Below are 22341 nucleotides of genomic sequence, written 5' to 3'. Positions count from 1 at the left end.
AAGGTCAGTGATTTCCTTTAATTATTTTAATTTTTTTTCCAACCAGCCATACACTCTGCGTGGTTCTCTGCTCACCCTGCTGGAACTGATACTTTTCCCCAGCTCACTTTAAACAAAATCCAAATACCCCAAAACAGCCCTGGGTGAATACTCCTCAGTAAAAGACCCACACTGTAGGTCCACAGCAGCAGATGCATATACAGGGAGATGATCTCATCCAAACTGTTTTCCCGTGGTTGTCCTGCCTTGTCTACCAGCACTCCCCACTTACAGGCTTCACAGCGGCTTCAGAGGAACGAGGGCCGGGCTGTGGAGGTCGTGGAGCTCAGGAAAAGGAAGAGGAACCCTTTAAGGTTCCCCTCTAAAATGCTTCTGAATGTAGAAAAGCAGTGGGGGGGCTGCTGTTCTAGAATTCCTGCCTCTCAAACTCAGAGTTCTCCCTTGAGAGCCTTTCTCCCCCCACAAGAGGCAGGATCCTCCCCAAAGCAAGCTGAGAGCATCCCAGCCACCTTCCCCATCGCTGTGCTCTGCACCCACTCTGTCACGGGCAGTTCCCTCACGGGAGGGGACAGCAGATGGGACCCAGAGGGGGGTAAATGTCTTTCCCAGCTCTATTACCTCCCATTTGGAGTCCCAAACACAGCCAGAGATGGGTGCTGTGAGAAGCAGCTTCTCCCTTGTGCTCCACGTGGAAACCATCAGAGCTCCTGTGGAGCAGCACCATGCTGGGACAGGCAGAGGGACAGAGCTTTCTCTCTTGGAGTTCATTCAAACCAGGATACACTTATTATTTCCTCAACAGGAAGCCCTTTCCAGTTATCATTACAATAATGAATGTCTCCAGGGATACATAGCTTCCTTTATAATAATTCACCCATGAAAAGGCAAGAAAAACACAACAGAGAAAGCACTGAGCTCTTTTTTATTTTTGTTTCGGCCTCAGTGACTAGGAATTCATTTCATGTTTTAGGAGTCATTAGGAGCCTAAAGACTGTGGCAGCTTTTAAAAAATGGGCCAATTAAAACTGAGTTGCAGTGACTTTACTGGTGAGGCTGGGTAAAGGTGGCCCTGCATGAGAATGAGCGAGTGCCCTCACAGACTGAACCATGCAGGAGGCAGAAGGACACAAGCCAAGGTGCAGCCCCAGCTCGTGGGGCAGTGCCCCCAGGCTGTGCCAGTACCCCACACTTCCCCAGCTTCTCCAGGATCCCAGCCCTGGCTGAGGTTCCAGCACACACAGGGCAGCAAAAGCACGTCCAGCTAGGGCAGGGAGCTGAGGTGGCCTGACACCGCCTTCCTTCTTCCTCCCAGTCCAAAGCACAGAGACACAACAGCCATGGAGATCACAAAACAACTCAAAATCTAAATTTTCAGTGCTGCTATAGAGTCAGAGTGTTGACCAGCCAATAAACCTCCTGGGAGAAGCAAGCCATGTGCCCAGGTGCCACATCCACACCCTTTTGAACCTTCAGGGATGGTGACTCCACCACTTCCCTGGGCATCCTGTTTCAATGCCTGACCACCCCTTCAGGGAAGAAAGCTTTCCTAATACCCTTCTGGAGTAAAAAACCTGATGTCAGGGCTTCCCTGAGCTGTGCAAACACAGCCTCTGAGGTAAGAATTCATGTTAAACTGTTAAACTGTGGATAATAGCGGAAAGAATCACTTCCCAAACTCTGGAATGAGGATTGAATGCTTATAGATGTGAAAGGATTTCCCTCAGAGTTTATTCTTGCAGGATAACCACAAATTGGCTTCTTCCATATCCCATTGCCACTCCAAATATCGTTCACTACAAAACCTCCTGCTTTGTTTACAATTCAGGGAGAAAAAAAAAAATCCACAAAAATTCAACAAACTCGACAGGCTCCTTTTGGTACATTGTAATCACAAACCTGTCCTGGGGAAAAAACAATTCTCATCCTTATGAATTTTGCACTATCGGTATTTTCACTGGGTTTCTCTATCATATGGATTATTTATGTTTTACATTAAAACATAATGGTCTTCCAATCCAAGAACCACAAGCATGAATGCAGCTCTTGTTTCCGAAGAAAGGAGGCTTCCAAAATCAGTATCCCAGTTGTCATTTTGGGTGCTGTCTTTTTTTATTTCATAATTACACGGTAAAAATAACTTCTCCTGGACTTAAATTACCAGTTTTCAGGCTCCCCAGTATGTAGAGCTAAAGAACATACTCTCTTATTAGTATGCAGACATGTCCAATGTTTTTAAGAGAAAGATCCCTCTCATAAACTGAATTACAGCAAAAAGTTTACCCAAAACAAACACACGGTATAGTTTAGCTATCAACATCCCTGTACTTACCTAAGGAAAACAATCCCTTGTAACATCAGTAATAAGCTCAATGCCTCGCTGTGCAGTGACCTTATTTCCATCCAGTCAATACAATCAACATGGGATTCTGTGTGCAAGAATAGTGCAAGGTGGGGAAGCATTTGAGCTCCAAATTATGTATATTGGGACAGCAATCCTCCAATTTGTTGGAAATAATTCTGTGTACAACGGTGTTTTCCTTCTCGGTACTCAAAAATTATTATGGCACTTTCTTACACACGCTCCACACTCCTGGATACGAGACATGAGTAGAGTCACTGCCTTCTCCAAAGTGCAGATAAAGCTACAGGGAAAGAAAAAATGCTGTGAAAAAAAAGGTCTTTCCACAGCCTCAGTGCCAAAGCTGGCTAGTAGCTAATATCTACGGACCCTTCCAGAGGAGGGTATTTTTAACTTTCCCTCATAAGTTGCATTACAAAAGATATATTTCTTTGCTTATGTCAGTGATAAGGAAATCCCAGCCTGATGGTACTGGCTGGGTGAGAAGAGTCCCAGCTTTTGCGGGGATTGACACAATATTGCTGAATGATTTTGGGCTACTTTGAAGAGGAGCCAGTTGGGACTGACTTAAATGTGTGTAGAAAATAAAACAAACCTTAGTAGCTGAGGACTGATGGCATTTGTAGACCACCAAGGATTTTAGATCTCTTTGGTTTATACACATCATCACTTTTGTGAAATGATCTTTAAAGTTTTCAAGAGCAGTTGAGCCTTTTCCAACAGACTGAAAAGCCTTCATGCCTTCTGGAATCTGAATGCACGGTGAAGAGCAAGGAGCTAGACGGAAACAGCAAGGAGGAGAAATTGAGGGATCTCACCCTTTTTGCAGTCTAGAAACCAGTTCTATCTCACACAGCCCTTCCCAGGTCCCTGCTGCTCTGTGTGCTGTCTTCTCCCGAGCTGGCAGCCTTAGACCAGACACTGGGCTTGTCCAGAGAAGTTCCCATCTCCCCTCACAAGGATTCTCCCAACACAAAGGGTCATGTGGAACGTCCATCCACAGCAGTGGAACTCCACTGGTTTTGGGTGATGGGAGAAATTGGCTCACACAACAACTTCACACCCAAGATCAAGGTAACTGTAAATGACTGCCTGGGTATCCTGATTAACAGTGGGCACCATCTGATCTTAATTAAGAGTGAATCTGCTAGGTCTGTGTAAGGTTTCCCTCCTTCCCCGGGTTTGACATATGCACCATATGGTTCATTTTCCAGTGGGGAAACCTGCTCTACAAACCCATAGCAGCTCTCCCAGGTGAAATCCTGTGTTCACAATTCTGTGATACAACACAAATTACTTACATGATCAAACAATGAATATGGAGAAAGCTTCCCATTTGTTTTTAGGTATGCATGACCTATTTTATCAATTTCTTATTACGTTTTTCAGCAGGCATTTGAACCTGTTAAGTTGCTTACCAATGTCCATAAACAGAAGAAGAATCTTACCTATTCTCCTTTGTTCTAAATACTAAAACACAGGTAAACAAGCTCAGGATTGAATTTAGTCTTTATAGACTTCTGTGTTGTGAAGTTCTCATTGCTGTTTAGATGGAAACAGATTTATTAATCATCCCTGGCATTTTTCTTTCTGCATACAGGGACTAATCTCTATCCATTGAATTTACAGTATTGAAATCAAATGGCTAAAGTTAGATTTCTAGATTTCTAAACCATTCATCCTCTCACCCTCCAAATAAATCACATCTGTGTGGTGTGAACACACTGTATGTTTCTTTAGTAATTGAACTTGCTTAAAAGAACAAATTGTTTTCAAAGGGATCCAAATTGCTGAAGTAGCTGTCCAGTGATATAAAATGACACTACCCTCCCAAACATGTGTCCAGCCTGACATTTGGTTAGTGCTGCTCAATGTTTGAAATTTGAAAAGTTAACACAATTTCTGAACTTGAAAAAGTTTACAAGATACCAAAACTCTCTTACCATCTCCCTGATAAAATGTGCATTTCTCTGTAGATACATATATGAAAGAATGAACCCGTTAGCATATTTCAACATTGTGAATTCTACACGTTGGAAGGAGAAATGGGAACACCCCTTCACATACAGTGAAATGTTAAACCTTGAGGTGAATTTGTCAAACAGGCTGGAAGGGGTCAGAACTTGACTGGAGGCTTCTTGACTATTATAGAGATATTTTGAACACTTAAGGACCTCCTATCTCAGGTGACAGAGACAAATTATCAGTCCACCCCCCTCCCCTGCCTAGCATGGAAGCAGAGTGGCTGCAGCCAGCATTTGCCAGCTGAACCGTGTTATTTTGCATTACTGAGGGGTTTTGTGTTCAGATGATAAACTGTGCTCAGTGACATTTTCTGTCACGGTCTTCTGCACTAAACTGAGCTCTGAAGAAATCAGCTCAGCAGCACCATTTGGAAGAGGAAAGTTGTACAGAGAGCGAAGACACAAATTGCAGCTGAAAACCTTTTATCTCTAAGTACCTGTCTGTATCTGCAAAGCTGCAGAAAAGTTGACCAAGAGCTGCTGGAACTCTCTCAGCAGCTGCCTCAAAAGAGGAGGAGCCAGGGTGCCTCACCTATAAACCACAGAGTCATGGGGTGTGCAAATGAGGGAGAAGGAAAAACGTTTAGCTCTCCCTCTTGTACCAACTTCCTTCCCTACCTGTGTTTTCTAACCGTCTGTCAGTGATATTCCTTAATTACACACTGATGAAATACGCTCAAAGTCAGTCAGAAATCTGCAAAGCAAATAGAGCGTGTGCAGCACATGGGGCAAAGGGAATCAGCTCAACTCACAGCTCAAACACAAAAACAGGCATTTCCAAGAGCTCTCCCACTGCCACTGCAGCACAGCAAGGTTTTCGAGTTAAATCATTGCATAATATGATGGTAATGAGTTTCTCAGCAATCATTATGTCTCTGTCAGATGGTAATAAAATGGAGTATTTGTCTCTGCTTTCGGTGCACTCGGAGAATATGCAGATATGCCAGTCCTCGTTATATCTTGATAGAAACAAAATCCATTAGCCCAGGTGCTATACATTTTAATGAGGGAGACATGTAGAAACAAACCCAGGTCAGTTATAATAAAATGGTTACACATAGCTGAAACTGATAAAAAGCTAAATAGGTCCATATCAATGCGCTGCTTCAGAGATGCATGGTGTTGATCTGCTCGTGGTAGGAGGGTACAGTGGGCTTTCAACTCAGAGACTCTACATAATTGGTAGGTAAGGAATGATGTTTTCATGATAGGTGCTGCTTTTCAAGTGTGTATGAACATATGAATATTATTCCTTTGGAAAAAATACTTTTAAATCCTTTTTTGTCTCACAGGCAAAAAGGAGACACGAGAAAAAGACAAATATTATTCTGTTGATAAGTTATAATGGAAACAGCTTGCAGTTTTATACACACCACTGATCCTTAAAGGTAAGAGTTGTAACTGAAATCTCAGTTACCATTTTCAGGACTAGAGCAGAGACACACAGACATGGATTTCTTTACTTTTTTTCAACTGCACTTCAAATAATTCAGCAAGTGACCATATTTGGCTTATTGTTTCATACTACCTCACCAAGCCAAGCTTACCCAGAGCCTGTCCTTCCCAAGCCACATTTGGAAAAGAGTGGAGGATGGTTAGTTTAGTTAAACACAGGTGTGCTCACCCCAGGCAAGGAGGATACAGGACAAGAATTCCTAAACTGACATCAGCCCGTTCATGGCACTGGCCTTGTGGTCAAGAACCCCAAATTTCCACTTTCTAGAAGACCTCAGCACTGGCATTAGCCTGAGGCTTGCCTGGCCATACCTCTCTGGCTCAGTCCTGCAATCTACAGAGCTGGGAGGGCAAATCCCTCCAGGGTAAGCAGTGGTGAGCCTGAGGTTTCCCTCCTGAGCAGCAATCAGAATGTGTTTTGTCCTGAAAAGACCACTTGAAAGGGTGAAAGGATGCCTGATTTTTCTTTTTCTGTGAGTTACATCCTGAAAGGAAACACAAGCTCTGCTGTGAGGCTGCTCCAAATGTGCTCCAGATGAAACCTCCAACTGGCCCAAATTCCCACTGACTTCACTGGATGCTTTGAATAGGCACAAAGGAGAGTCTGATAGCTCTAAGCTGGAAAACATATTCACATATGGCTGCCCCATTTGTTCCTTACTCACTGAAAGCAATGGAATTGCTTCCATGTTATACGTGTGTGAGCAATTTTCCAGATTACAGCCATAAAGCACTAGATAAAAATAGTTGTAGAGCCTCATATCTTTGAAAGTTGTCTGTAGTACATGATTCACATGATTCCTTTCTTCAGTTATCCATTTATGTATTTCCTTTACCTGCTTTAATCCTTCTTTGTTCCTTTTCGCCTTAAGAAAAGTTGTTTTAAATTGGTTATTTTCAGCTCTTTTACCTATTGTGCTTCGGAGTCACAATATTAAAAGAAAAATTTGCTCTTTCTGTTTAGACTACAAATCTATGCCTGATACCAAATGACACCAGATTTATTTCTGCCATTTGTAAAGCATCTAAATATATCCTCTTTCCTTGTAGACATGATGCAGTTTACTAAGAGGGCCTCTAGGTTTCTCCAGGCACACTATGTACAATTCCCCTAAAGGATAATGATGGGAGAAAGAATTGCAATTAAGTGTAGATATTTCTTTGGAAATAAGTTATTTAAATTTCAAATTCACATTAAGTAACAATAATTTTTTTAAGTAATAAAAATTTCTCATTTGCATGCGGGAATTTGCTAAACAGGTATTAAAATGTCATTTTTCAAAGTGTCTACAAATAATAGTTTCGAGGAAGCATGTTAGCTTCCTGACATACAAGGATTCTTGTTTTCTACATAGGGACACCGCAGTTATTAAATCTCAGTTGTGTCAAACATGAATATGTTGCCATTTGGGTGCCCATCAACCAACCATCGGATGTCAACAGAAAATTACGAGATTCACAACACACGGTAAACAAATTCCTCCCTGTCCTCTGAAATATTAACCTTCATTTGCTCAGATGCAATTACAGCAGTAACAACACTCTTTCTTGTGTCTCTGTCTTTAAACCTCCTAAAACTGCCAGGAAAAGACAAAAGGAGGCTTTTGGCACCTGTTGTACAGGTAGCCAGATTCTTGGCATAATATGTGAACACAAAAAAATTATTGTGAAAGGCTTCATGCTCTCTACAGCAGAGAGAGCTGTAGGTGAGAAAAAAGTGAAACCACGTTTTCTGCCTCTGTATCCTGTCAAATTAACAAGAGAAGCTGCGGATGGGCTACTGCCTATTAATATTGGTTTGCAAATTAAAATGAAATCTGGGGTTTTGAATGTCCCTGCCTGAGACTAGATCATGTCATTACACGATACCTGACAGCCTCTCTGGAGCTCCTCTGTAGGGGCAGCCTCAGTGCAGAACTAAAAAAATCATTTCTAGACTTCAGCAATCAGTAAATAGCCTTACAGATTTACTCAGTGCTTTATTTCCTCCAGTCAACCCATATATAAATTACAAGGGCCTCTTGTCTTTTTCACTATTATTATTTATTTTAAAAGAGCTTATTTTGAAGTTATCAAGAATCCATACACACTTATTCACCAGTGTAATTGCCTGGAAAGTTTTCAGCCTTTCTGGTGTGACATTTTTCACCTTGAAAGGGACATTTGCATTAAGAGTTGAAAACAATTTTAAAACTCAAGGCTGAGAACACCTAGGATTGCTATTACTCATCTTTAGCAAGCACTGACAGTTTTAAACCTCCTGAGCACTGAGATAGCTCTGCAATTTCCTGGGGGAGTCAACTATTGTGCTACACCATTGTTTTCCTGTGATAGCACTTTCAAATCATTAGTCCACAGAATTCCATACATATCTGTAAACAGGTATGATTTATAGCCAGCAGGATGGAAAATCAGACTTAAAATATTACATTAAAAAAAAAAAAAAAAAAAAAGTACTAAAAAGCCCCTCTGGATTTCTGAGGAAAATGCCTCATCACTGAACTATTTACTTTGGGACAGCTCAAATGAATAAAAACCCCAAAGTAGTGGGCAGCAGCTAAATAAAGAAAATGACAGTTCTTTCACAAAAAATTTAAGATCTACACTTAATATCTATTTGAGACATCACAAGGGATTGATAATTCAAAAATCAAAATATAAAATTAATTTTTGTCTTCAAAATAAAAATTGAATCCACAACATATTCTTTTTTCTCTTTAATGAAAAATAAATGGGAATAATATGCTCCATAACATTTCAAGTAAAAGGATATTACAAACAAATTAAAATTTAAATAAACTATCAATAGCCACCAAGGCTGGATCCACACATGATTTGGGATGATATTTTCCAAATTTTGCAAAAGGGCAACAGATTTGGGATGCAAAACCGAGAGAGAGAGAAATCAGGCATAGACATCAGACAGTAAAATTTGTTTTAAAGGGCCAGTGGCCCTTCTAATAAAATGGACTGGAGGAAATCAGGAATAAACTTTGGATTTCAGTAGCTAAAAACCCAAAAGTTCTCCAGGAGCCACAGCGCAAACACAGAACAGAGACGCCAAAAGGAATCTCTGAAGGACAAACTCAACACTCCCTAAATCCTGCCAATATTTGCTTAGGAGTTGTTCAAAGGCCTGCCCCATTTAGATCTCAATTAATTATCTAGATTATTATAACCCATCCTAGTTAAATTCTCCTTCCCCTTTAGCTCCAGCCCTGGGCTTTGCTCAGCCTCCAGGGAGGGGCTCTGGCAGAGAACCCTGGCCAGGACAAAGGAGCTTGGAATGAAACCTCTCAGCTGCCCTCACTACTTTCGTTCTTGTACCTACCCCAAAAACACCTCCAGGGAGTCTGGGAACATAAGGGAATGCTGCTTTGTTCACTTACTGCTGTGTGCAAAGATTCAGCATTTTCTGGATGAACCTTTTCAAACTGTTCGTTTAATGCATCTCTGTCCAAAAATCTCCTTTTTTTTAATCTTTTTTTTTACCTCATGTGAATCCATACCTTCAAATTAACTCACTACTTTTAATTACAGCGATCTGCTCCCCCATCACTGTAGAAGGGTCACAATTATTTTAATTGGGTGGCCCCAAAGCATAAGGTTCCTTTAAATACCAGCTTCAGATTAGCTGAAAATAAAAGCCAACAGTAGCACAGTAAGAAACCTCAACTGTTCTGGGTTTTTTACCATTTAAAAAATAAGCATAAATCTTGGTATTAATTTGAGATGAAACAGAAAGCTTGTAAAATTGGGAAAATCCCAACAGCATCCCATCAAAATGTTACAATTGGCTGTGTGTCCTGTTGAACAGGAAAAAAAAAAAAAATTAATTTCTACTATTTTCAAACCTTGAAGATAAAATTTTCCATATAAAATGCATTGATTTTTTTAAAAAAATGAAAGTTATTTTCATTAGAAGATAGTTTAAAAAGAATAACAATGATATTGTTTTCTGAAAGCAAAATTCCTGAAAACAAAACTCTTCTGGGAGAATTCTTATCACACCTGAGAGATGGGTGACAAGAAACCGAGCCTTGGCCTGGTCTGCTGATAACAGTGACCTTACCCACGGATTAATTTGTCTAAATAGCAGGAAGACAGTACATTTATAGACTTAATCTGCCAAACCTCCATCAGTCTTTTTCCCATTTAGCCCACATAACGCAGCAGAATGAAAAACGTGTCCCTCTGCTGCTGTAATCAAAGTGATTGTGTCTCAGATCAAAACCATTTATTTACCACATGGATTAAAGGATTCGATTGCATAGGAATGCTCTGCCCAACATTCTGTGCTTGTGCTGGAATCCAGCTGCCCTTAATCTCCGTATCATTGACACGGGGTATTGATAAAATGGTTTTCCCATTATGCCTCGTTAGTTTGCCATGTACACGGAATTAAAGGAACAAGAACGGGATTCCCGGGTCATTTTCTGGGGTGCAGTGAACTCCTGAGCCAGCTTTGCTCCCTCAGGGCCACGTGGCACTGCCACCTTCATCCCGAGAGCACCGTGCACACATTCCCCTGTGGTCCCGGCACCGCGGGGATCCCGGCACCGTGGGGGTCCCGGTGGTCCTGGCACCGTGGGGGTCGCGGCACCGTGGGGATCCCAACACCGTGGGGGTCCCACCCTTCCCAGGCTGAGCTGGGGTGCAGCTCACGCAGGGACAAGGTGACATTGCTTCTGGAGGGGCTCAGGGACCTCGGGGCTCCGGTTCACACGAGGGTTCAGCCCAGGGGAAAGTGAGTGAACAGCCAAAACCACTGCTGAAAGAGCAAAGAGCCAATGGCAGACACCCTGTGCCGTAACTAAATACCTAAAACATCTAAATCTAAAATATCCTCTCCCCTAGCCGCTGTCTCTCCTCCAAGACACATCGATGGCAACACTAAAGCTCTAAATGTTTGTTCTGCTTCCTGTGCCTCCCAGGCAAGTTAAATATTCGAAATGTACACAAAAAGAAAAGGGGAAAGATTAGGGAGATCCATTCATAGACAAAAAGAATAGATTTTATTTTGATTATTGGGTGACTACAAAAGAACTTGTGCTGCTTGATGGTGAGAATCCACTGCATGACTCTTGCTCTTCTTTCAAAAACAGGAACACAGTTCACAACTAAAAAAATCCATGCCTGACCAGTTACAAAAGATGCACTTTTCCCCTCAGGTCTGCTGTTGCAGGCTCTCTGCAAATTCAGGCAGAATCAGAGCATCGGGTTATATCTATCACACAGGAGGCGTTGCCCTAAGAAAATATAGATAAAATCCTCTCTTTTTTCTTCTCCTCTGATAAGAGGAGGTACCATCCACATATCCCAATAACTTTCCAGTTCTTTGCAGCTTTGCTTCAAGAATTGGTGACCTGGTGCAAGCTGATTTAGTGTTACTGTCTAATGAGCACAAAAGAGGAAAATAAATTAAGGAGTGTCACCCTTTACTAAAATGTTTTTTCTGTTTTACAGGGCACATGTTGGTGTGTTGCTACTGTTGTTTAAGATGATGATGCCTTTAAGGTTTATTTTGTATCTTCAGGCTTCTGCTGTTTTGTGATTAAATGCACAGAAGCAAGTGGAATAATAATTATGTAATTTATGTTTATACACTTCCTCCCACTGGCAGGTTGCTTCTTGACTGAAATTGTATTATTTGATTCATGAGCAGCTACCTATTAAAGATGGCGGGGACAGATACTGCAAATCCCTAAGAGCAGTCATGAAAAAATATTTCAGCTACACCGCTGATGTCAGGTCCATTTGCACATTTTTATCACTGATTCATGTTCTGTAATCTACTGCTTCAGCTGAGAGCATTTATCCCTGCTACTTCTGAATAACATTAAAAGCACGGAGAGAGGTGAATCACACAACTCCAAGTGTGCAGGTTTTACCACTAATTCAGGCAAAATAGGAATATAATTTTTAACCAAATTTGCAAATACAGAGAGGAAAAATTTTGCAGCTAAGGCAATTAACCTGTGTGTTTGTGTTTTCTTCCTCTCTAGGAAAAGTAGAGTACCTCAAAAGTGCCAAACACGGATAAATTAAGTGGGAACAATTCTTCTGAAGGTAAAAGGGGTAAAGTTTCTTTCCTGTGGGCATCCAGCTCCTAAGTGATGAAAATAATCATAGCTGGAGAGCAACACTTTATTTACACAGCAGGGACACTTAAAGACGTGGTCCTGCATTGGGCCTCTCATCGTGCCCAGCTCTGGTCAAGTTTTCCTTTAAGAGAAATGTACAAGAGTAGCAGGGAGATCAGGAGAAAGGAGGGAGAGGGAAGTAACTCAGCCAAGGTGACAAAACGAATCAATGAGGAAGAGAAAACAGATCTGGGCATTTTCCAGCCTGTGCCATGGCTGGCAGATGTCAGAGTTTCTCTCACATCCTCAGGTGTAGGAACTGTAAACTCACTTTCAAACCATTCAGCTTCATTCCTCCAAGAATGAGCTGCAGTCAGTGAAAAATTCCAATTTTGCATCCACATTTAGGTCTGTGTAAATAACAGTGAGGTTTTTAAGATTGTGATCTGATGAAAACACTCTCTTCTTTAGAATACTCAAGACTATTCTTTGAACTACATTTGAAAGTTAAGAGAAACACTGAGAAGCTAAAGAAAGTATTTTTCATTATGCATAAGTGGTGTGTCTTGTTGGAATCTGGAATGAGGGATTATGCCATTAATTCTGAGTATGTTGCTCTTAACAAAACCCCTGAAACTTATGGTTCTGATATTTTACAAAGACTGGACTAAAAATTGGTGCAAATCCTGTTCTCAAGCACTGTTTATCATGCTGCAATAAATACCAAGAGCTACACAAGCACAGCCTAACCGAGCACCCAGTCTTACTCAGAAACAGCCTGAAAAGTTACAAAATGTTTTCTGAAATAAAACCTCTTAATAAGAAATGAGGGGTTAAACACTAAATTGAGTTACACTGAAATTAAATCAGCCCCCCAAATAATAACTTTTGTGTCAATCTACGAACTTATTTCACAACAAAGTAACACCTGTGGGGTTAAAAACACAGTTACCAAAGCTGAGTTCTCCTTCAAGGTGGATTTGCAGAAGAGTGCTGCAAAGGAAGCTGAGCACCCTTGGATGTAACTATTACTACAGCAAAATACTTTCATTCAGGTCACAGAAAAGAAGGGATGAATCCCATAGTACACATAATTCCCAAAAAACACATGTGGATGAAAGGTAAACTGAGCTAGGTGTCTTTCTCTGCATGACTGGCAGCCAGTTTGAGAGCTGAGCACAGAATTCAGGTCTGTGCTGAACCATCCCACAGCTCTACAGCATCACATCCGTCACAGAAGGAATAAAACAAGCATTTTGGCACTTTCAGTAGTTACCTCATTCACAACATACCAGCTCAGTGAAACAGCCAAAGCAGAGACAAGCAAGTCATAATTTCAGCCCAAATTAATGTGTTTTGGGTTTTTTTTTAGGATTGTGAATAGCTCAGGAAGTTTGAGTCTTTCTTTTCCCCAAATCACCAGATCAAAACAGGTAGGTGGTCAGAGGAAGAGTCCCCACTATTCCAGTTCCTCAGTGTCTCTGTTTCATAAATCTTCAGGTTTTGATCCATTTCCAGAATACAAAAGAATCCCGACACTTTCTCCAAGAGTTTACAGGCCACAGTAAAAAAAAATTACTCTTTTCTCTCCAGAAATTTCCAAAGGCTGAAGCAAGGGCAGCACATCTCACACAGGGTGCATCCAGCTCCACATCTGGAAACCAGATACAGCCTGCAGGGCAAATTCATCTGACTAGCCTGAGTTTTATTGTCATTGTGCCATCTCCTGTGTGTCTGTACATGCCCATACATTTTATCTCTGCTAGTTTGTCTCTGCCAGGAATATAGAGTGGAACGGAGAAGAGGGCAAAAGGGCCGTGGGAGATCACAGAATTTTGGACAATGTCCCAGAAAATTTTCTCTAAATTCATTTAATCCCCACAAAATTGAGTTTGGACCACCCAGACTGCTGTACCTAAACAAGAAAGGCAAGAAAATTGTTTTTACTGGGAGACACTTCTTTTCACTCACAGACTACAAAGCCGCTATGTTTCACACCACACACACAACTTAAGTATCAAAAATATCAAATCCTTTCCCCCCACAGATTTAGTTCATACCGCAGAGTTTGTACCACACACAGAGTTAGACAAGGAAACCTCAAGACCCAATCCCCATCCTCCACAGAACCTCACAAAGATGGGGAGTAGTTCCTTCACAGGCTCAAGCTAAAAAATAAATTATAGTCTGCTCCATGGGAGGTTAAAAAAGAAGACTTTACAATAATGCATGCAGCTAATTTACAAAATTTAAATGTGGCATCTTTCTCCACTTGATAATGGCTATTTTTTTATATCACAGAAAGGACTAGGGGGAGCTGTTACACAAAGAAACAACGTTTCAGTGACACCACCAGACCTCAATTAAAAGTTCTGTGCCACTTTGTATTGCTTCAAGGGATGGCGGAGCAATACTGACCCACTCTAACGTGGTTTATGAATTGCTGCTGATGAGAAGTCTTGCTGAATAGGCAGAACAGGTTCTTTAACGTCGCTTTCTTCCAAACAGCAGCAAGGAGCGGAGAGAGTCAGTAATTAATGTGTTAGTATAAAGAGAAACAAAGAGCCAGAAAAGGTCTGTCCTTTCCCAGCTATCAGACTGAGCAAGCTTCTTTAATGTAGCTGGTGCTGTAACAGTTCACAGGGGCTGGGCTGAGAGCAAGCGGTGCCTGATTGACTGAGGAACTATCCTGACAGGATCTTAGAGCCGGGATAAATACCCCCTCCCAAAAATATTAAATCAGGCTGCAGGCAGCAAGTGAAGCCTGCTATTAGGGTGTGGAGCACATGAATTTAACAAGCCAAAGCTAACAGCACCTCCAAACACACCAAATGTCTACAGCACGTTCAGCACAAGAACCGGGTGCACTGAAATGGGCTTTTACCAGCGCTTTGTTATGACAGCTGATTTCTGCCACCGTTAAGTGCTGTCTTCCAAGAAATCCAACCATTGTGGATTGAATGGCAAGATAAGTGCTCATTCAAAGCTCTAATGAGGTTTGTGTTGCTGAACACAATAAGAAATGAACTGCTTCTGCCCAGACCACACTGCCAAATCAGGGGCAGAGGAGAAGTGCCTACACTAGTTAGTGCCTCTCCCTTGGAGCACAGACACAGCCAGCTCTGGCACCTCATCTCTTACAAGCAGCATGATATGATCTTCCAGGGCTAGGCAAGGTCAGGACAGGCTTTATAGCTCACTCAAGAAGGATTTGCCAAGAGTATATTAACCACTGTGTGTGCTCCAGTGGAGTCAGAGGGAAAAGCATCACCAAAGGACAAAACCACCTCAAACGAAACAAACAAACAAATAAAAATGCATTTTGTAACACCAAAACCTCCCTTACCGAGTTTCCCCGACGATGTCCTGAGCCCTGGCCGTGCCAGGATCAGCCATCAGAGTAAGTTACCCCAGCTGAGAACATTTGCCAGGCTGCTCAGGGTCTTTAGCAGAAAAGGCTGGGCTGGGGGATGCCCCTCGGTTTGTTGGCAATTAACATGAAACTCCATTCTTGAGGGGAAACAAACAAACAAACCAACAAATCTTAGGGCAGCCTCTTTCTTCCTGATTCACTGGGCTCAGCTTTGCCCCTGCATTTCTCCCGCTTCCTTGCCTAAAATTCCGTTTGTGCAGTAGATTCCACTGGGTCACCCCCCTTGGAGAAGGGAAGGGGCAGCACACAGCGGTGTCCATCAGCCATCCCTTCCTCCCTCCCTTCTCCTCCCAGGATTTCTGCCCCCAGGGCTGGCAGGGGTCACCCAGCGGGTCCCTCGTGGGTGCTGCTCCCCCAGGCACAGGGGGATGAGGGGCCCCAGGGTGCTCCAACCCTCTGAGGTGTTTTCGGAGGGGAATTGGAAGAAATAAAAAGATTTCTCAGAGTGAAGCATTGGATTATAACAGGGGAGGGAGAAGTTTGAAAGCACAGAGGGAGCACAACACACGCTTGGAGCTCTCAGGGAAAGGCAGTGCTCTTTTAAAGATGAAAAGGCCACGGTCAAGAGATGAAAGCCTGAGTTAACAATTTCACAGACTTCCTTTTATTTTTCTGCATTTCAGCACCTTGAGCCCTGGTTTAGGAGGTCCCAGGTGAGGTGACAGTGCCCTTGGCTCACAGCTCATGCCCACAGGGACACTGAGACCCAACACAGTCAAGGGATGATGATGATAAACCACATACAAGACACCAGTTGTTTCACAGGTGCTCTCTTGAACCTCTTCAACGTGAAATGCACCCACACTGAGCTGATTAAAAGCTCCTGTGAGCATGAAATCTCTCTGAATAGGCTTCTATACCGCAAAGGAACATTTCATACATCATATTTGAAACAGATCGGAGCCTTAAAAGCAACTTTATTCCACTGCCATTATGAAACAGAGCTTTCATTGTCTGCCACTGAAACGCTTTGAGTCATCATCTTCCACTAATAACTAATCCCTTGCTCACTCTCTCTGTATCTGACAATTCATGGACAGCCCAATTACAGGAGAGGAAAGTGGCACAGCACTTTCAGAGAGCAGACTCAAACACTCAACTACTGTTAAAGGCTTTTGTTTCAGAGTGCAATTCACTTAAGCAAACAAATTCTGATAATCTACTTTGAGAGCAGACTGTAATAATAGAAAGTTAAATTGCAGCAGCATCGCCTAATAAAGACCGAGTCAAACATGATTGCAAAAGTCAGGAGACAAAAGTGTAATTTGAGAAACCTGACAACTATTTATTCTCCATATAATATCCACAGCTTACATTTTTATCCTGTTTTTCATGCCAAATTTGCTTCTTAGTTATTAGCACTTGTGTGCCTTGAGTGACATCCCAGAGAGCCCAACTCACACCAACACAGGTGCATGTGCCAAAGTCTACCAACATGTATATCTCTGTGGTTTATACAGAATTATGGCTGGCACAACTTTGGTGTCAAGGACTTGTGACCAGTTACCCTCATGAAAATCTGGTGAAATCTGTCCATAACTCTACAGAGGTTAAAAAACACACAACAGGAGGGATTGTCAGAATGGCATAATGCTCATACACACAATTTCAGAGAGAATTTTAAATTTGACCTCTCTTAGTCTCTCTGATTTTACAGAGTAATGACATGGGGTTTTTTTGTGTAGTATCTAATCTGAGAGAAGAGACCTTGAAGGGAATACTTAGAGTGAATTGACAATTAATGTAGCTCACTTTCAAGTATCTGCTCAGCAAGATGCATTCTGAGCATGGATCTCGAACAAGACAGAGGGAACCCTTATCTACAATCATAAAAAATTAAATGCAGCTAAAATAGATGTCACATGTTCGTGAAGATAATCAGGAACTTCATACCCTGTACTTTTCCAAACCACTTTCCTGCTAATGGACAGCTGCTGCTGATACAAGAGATGTCAGATATCCCCCAGGCTCTGAAGGATGCTCATGTATAACTAAAAGCTTTCAGATTTATCTCCTGGAGCTGCTGGTAAAACTCTGGGTTAAGACTGTGTAAAGCCTTCTCACAAATTGAGGAACATCCAGAGCATGTGCTCATGAAAGAAGAGAAGCAGGTATTAACATTTGCACATTAACACCGTCAGGGAGCTCATTAGAATAACCCTCTGCTCCCTCACACCCAAAATCTTTTAGGAGTATATCTGAGATGATGCCACAAACAAGAGAGATGTCACAAATCTAAAGACAACGAAGTTTGTCTCTCAACTGGCATTCGCATTTTCCCATTAAGATTTCTATCATGGACAGAGAAGGAGCTGAATTATCTGATGATTTCCTGTCAGGGAATGCTGTCACCTCTCAGGCATATCCAAGACGTGCAAATGATTAAGAAATGATCCTGCAACTCCTTTGTGCAGCGTGTGCTGTATTTCACAGCTGCAAACATTACGATCCTCAATAAAGGGAAGGCAACAATTGCCTCCAAGCCATGAAAGCACTGAGCTCAGCTGTCGGTGACTGCAGACAGAGCGTGCTGTGACACACGCAGGAAGCACTGGGTTTTATAAGATTAGTCTTGCCAACACGATTTTGATAAGGAAGTAAGTCCTTAAAAAGTAAAAGTAAGTAAGTCCAAAAAAAAAGTTTGTTTTCCAAATCCTTATATAGTTCTTAGGACTCACATGTTTGAGCTTCCCCTTACGCACAGTGCCACAGAGAAAAACTCTCTTTGACACAAAAGGAGCACCAAGCATGGGAGCATGGGAATGAAGGGCCACGCTCGATTCATCCATCATGAAATGGAGCAAAATCATACTCACAGGATATTAAAAAAATTATAAATGAATACCACAGAGAGTTTTATAAAATATTTATTTTGAAAAAAATCACTCTGTACAAATTTAACATTCTCAACACCGAAGTTTTATAAAAATGCTAACACAACAGAAAGATGAGTGAAACATTAAACTGCTCTTTTTTCTTAAATTACAAAGGAACAGATTCATTCTAAAGAAGCTACTGTACTTCTAAACAGTAAAGAGAACTTGATAAGATTTCATTTTTTCTCTATTACAGACAAATACAGGTATCAAAGGATGACTTTTTCCATCCTTTTATAAACTTGCCCCCAAACACTGTTCACAGCTAAACCAAATACTCTAAATGGTTTACACTTTTACTGTACATAGCTTGTGCTCCAGGAAAAGTCAGCACAATTTGATCATCATTTTCTCAGTGCCTAACAAAATCTCACCTCTATAACATTTGGTACAAAATTGTCTGTACAAAGCAACGTTGCTCATGTAAATTTGAAGCAAACTTAAAAGTTAAGAGCATTTATCTGTGCCTTCAATTTGGCATTATGAAGAGAGAATGATTAAGTAAAATTCACAGAGTAAAACTCAGTAACTGGATTACTGTATTTCTCTTTTACTTTATTAATTACTATTGTATAAAAAATTTATATACTGCAAGTTATTAGGAATGGCAGACCCTAAATCTAACAATACTAGTTTCATAGTCTTCATCATAAAATTAGATTTTTCTGTATATTATTTTTCTCTCTTCATTTTAATCTATTTGCGAAAGCTGCTGTTGCACATCAACTGCTTAAACAGGCAGAAATGTCTCTTCATGAAATTAAAAACAGGAAAAATGCCATACTACAGTAAACACAGCTAGAATGAAAACTGACAAAATGCAGTGTGACAGGTAAGCCATCGTCTGGAAAGCTTTTTTCACATTTTCTTAACACAAAATATGGCTCACACCACAAACAACAGAAGGAAATAAAAACAAGGCGGGGGGAAAAACAAAACAAAACAAAACCAGAAACAATAAAAACAACAAAACCCCCCACCCCAAACTGATGAGAGTGTCAAGTCACAGCCAGGGGTGCCAGGCAGGGTCCATCCTGCAGAGGTTGTCCAAGCTGTTTGCAGCTGCTACCAGAGTGTTGACTTTGCTCTCCCCTCCCTCAAACTGGGCCAGGTTGTGGAGGCGAGTCATGATGGCAGTCACAGCTTTCTGAACCAGTGAAACCAGCTGCTGGCTGTCCATGTTCTCGGGCTGCCCAGCTGCTGACAGGGGAGAGGAGGTGTCCTCTTGGGTCTTCTTGTGCCACGCAATGATTTCGTCCCTTAGCACAGTTTTTAGGATGCCATCAACCTGCATGAAGAAGAAAAATCAGATTACTGCACTTAACCCAAAGAACAATCAGGTTCTATCAGATTACAGAGCTGTAACTAGATTTCAGTCGACAGCATTTTGGCACTTTTGCTGCCACGTTGCAATTTCAGACTTTTCAAGGTGAGGGTGGCTTCCAAACATCTTTATTATTTCCTCTCCAGGCATTTCTCTTCATAAAAAGTGTCCATTACAAAAACACAACACAATGACTCCTACAGAAATTAATACCATATATTAAGATATTGATACACAGATACCGTTGTGTACATCTATTTTTAAATTATTCTACTAAATTGATCGGCTTTTACCACACACACAGAAGTCTTGAGCGAAGATTTGGAGTACTTTGAAAAGCTGGAGGGTTTTTTTGCTGTCATTACTCTCTCAAGGAATGTTATTTTCTGCTACACAGGGAAAGAATACTGACTACAACATCCACACATATGTATCTAATATATATACACATATATGTTGTATAGGCCAGTTCTAGAAGTGGATGAAAAAGAAATGCCTGCAACAAATGATTTCCTACTTTTTCTCATCACTGAGCTGGGTTACTGGTATTAATCTGCCAACTCCAACAGTCTCGAGCTTCTAAAGCAAACTTTCATGTGTCCAGTCTGAGTCAAATTAAACGTTTACACATAACAAATAAAACATTCCCAAAGATTTCCAACATTTCAGCCGGCCTTTGTGATGACGTCAGGGCAAAATTTTAAAACAAATACGCGGCATCATTCAGTTCCTACCTTCACCAAGAAAGTGCTGCTTCGTTTATAAATACAAACCTGCAAACAACCTGGCAGAAGGAATACAGACCTTGAAGTTTGGCTGTGCAAAGCAGCGAGCTACTGCAATCATGGATGCGGTGAGGGGCCCCGACACCCCGATGGTGGTGAGAAACTCCGAGATGTTGGGGGTGAGCCGGAACGGAACCGGACGGTTGGCATCCAAATCTCCAGTGGCATCGTTAATGTCAAAGCGAAAGTAAGCCACATTGAGCTTGCCAGTATCCTGGGTTTAAACAAAGATGCACAGAAGCAATTAAAAGGAACTGATTCTCATTCGTGGAAACGAAAGCAGCTGGATTTTTGCATCTGTTAATACTGAGTTCGCTTTTCACTCCTTTAGCCAACCAACTTTGGAGCAATGAAGTTGTAAATGGTGGCATGCACAAAGGTAGGTATTTCTCTCAAAATGTTGCGTCCAAACCCCTTACTAATTACATGTAATACCAAACTTAAGGAATAGATTGCTCTGGATCCTGAGCTGTACAGAGTCACTGCCAATAAACGTCTGAGACAACATTCAGTGTCCAAGGTTCTCTGTGGGTAAACAGCTGAACACTTAATAGAGGGATTAAAAAATCCTAATTGCTATACAGACTATAGCTCTCCATGCATTAAAATGACATTGAGACTTTATTAAATACCACCTTTGCTCTTTTTTAAAGTGGCAAACCTCATTTTAAATGTTGGGTTAAACCAGAAAAATCATGATTAAGAGGAGTTGTAGCTCAATGGATATGCACAAAAGAGAATGGAACTTGAAAAGGGGTATAACCCTTTAAGAAAATGGAGCTCTAAATTTAATTTTTCTTACACCTAATTGATTTAATACAAAGATATTTTGAAAGCAATATATTTGAAAGAAGATTAAAAAGAGAGACTTATCAGTCATTTACATGAAGAGTTCCAATATCTGTGAACAATTTCACAAAGTTCTAAACTCTCACCACAGGAGGCAGAGTTGATGTCCATGGGAACTGCAGGCTAAAGTACTCCCTATATGATGTGCCATCACACAGATATTAAAAGCCTCCTGAAATGCACTGTTAATTATCTACGTTGAACTTTGATTTCCAAAGCACAGTGCAAATATCCATCTGATCCAGGATGAGAGAATGAACAAACTGAAGCACACCTGGGCAATCTGCAGCATCTCAGGGTTGAGCCTGTTCAAGTGAAAGATGAACTCTGCAAAGCCAATGAGGGCTAGCTGGATGGTGAACATCTTCCTGAAGGTCCAGTAATCCGTGGCGTTGGGGAAGGTGTGCAGAGCCCACTCCTTGAGCATGCTGCGAGGCACCATGTTACTCTGCACTTCCTTCAGGATGTCTCTGAGAACCTGCACAGCAAAAGGAGTAGTTGGGAAAAGGCATTTTTAATGCACTTCTCAGCAACAGACAAATTGACCTAAAGCAACTACCAATCTGCTCTTAATTGCTCTATCTCGTTTTAGGAAAAACAAGGAAAAAAAGAAAACTCTACCAAAATATTTAATTACTATAGCATATACTAGCCTAATTAGTTAGAAAAAGAAGGAAAACTAGGATCTGTTCTGTTACACCAGAAAGCATGATAGTCATGTTGACTTCAATTAAATGGTTGTTAAAGTTTCAAAAGTAAGAATTCTAAAAATAGAACCAAATGCTACATAGCACTTCCATTTTTATTTTGTAATAAAAAAAGTCTAAGAAAATTGTTTAAACTACATCTGTAATATGTATTTACTGTGTATTTTCTAATAGTTGTATTTGGAATGGGACTAGCAGTTTATGTATGAATTTGCACTAACCCTAAGAAAAAAAACAAAACATAAAACCACCTTGTATATATCACAGCTGGTTGTTTGGTGGAGGTTACAGAGAGAGAGAGAGCTTTGCTCTTTCTGAGTACTTCACTTATCAGGTGAGATTGCATAACTGCTTCCGTTTGGCTCAGATGAATGGATCCATCAGCAATTTTAAGAGAAACATTAGAAGAACATGGGAAGCCTGCCTCACATACCATGCTGTAGCTG

General features: G+C 41.2%; 1 protein-coding gene and 1 long non-coding RNA gene across 6 annotated transcripts in view; both read right to left on the bottom strand.

Annotated features, from left to right (window-relative positions):
• Nucleotides 1-2135: 2135 nt before the first annotated feature.
• On the bottom strand, nt 2136-15380 carry LOC120759873 (uncharacterized). Its single transcript, XR_005703241.1, has 3 exons — nt 15268-15380; nt 2955-3136; nt 2136-2642 (listed from the first exon to the last, which is right to left on the bottom strand). It is a non-coding gene; the product is annotated as an uncharacterized LOC120759873 (long non-coding RNA).
• A 2834-nt stretch (nt 15381-18214) lies between these two features.
• The window catches only part of TRRAP (transformation/transcription domain associated protein), a 76014-nt gene continuing 71887 nt past the window's right edge, over nt 18215-22341 (bottom strand). For all 5 annotated transcript variants that reach the window (XM_040078768.2, XM_040078767.2, XM_040078769.2 and 2 more), the window contains 3 exons: nt 21463-21666; nt 20359-20553; nt 18215-19518 (listed from right to left, as the gene is read on the bottom strand). In XM_040078768.2, the coding sequence (XP_039934702.1) occupies nt 19234-19518; nt 20359-20553; nt 21463-21666 (684 nt within the window). In that variant the 3' untranslated portion in view covers nt 18215-19233. The remainder of the gene's footprint in view (nt 19519-20358; nt 20554-21462; nt 21667-22341) is intronic.

The sequence above is a fragment of the Hirundo rustica genome, chromosome 15 (genome assembly GCF_015227805.2).
Source record: "Hirundo rustica isolate bHirRus1 chromosome 15, bHirRus1.pri.v3, whole genome shotgun sequence".
NCBI classification, from domain to species: domain Eukaryota; kingdom Metazoa; phylum Chordata; class Aves; order Passeriformes; family Hirundinidae; genus Hirundo; species Hirundo rustica.
This window is presented reverse-complemented; position numbering and strand designations above follow the sequence as displayed.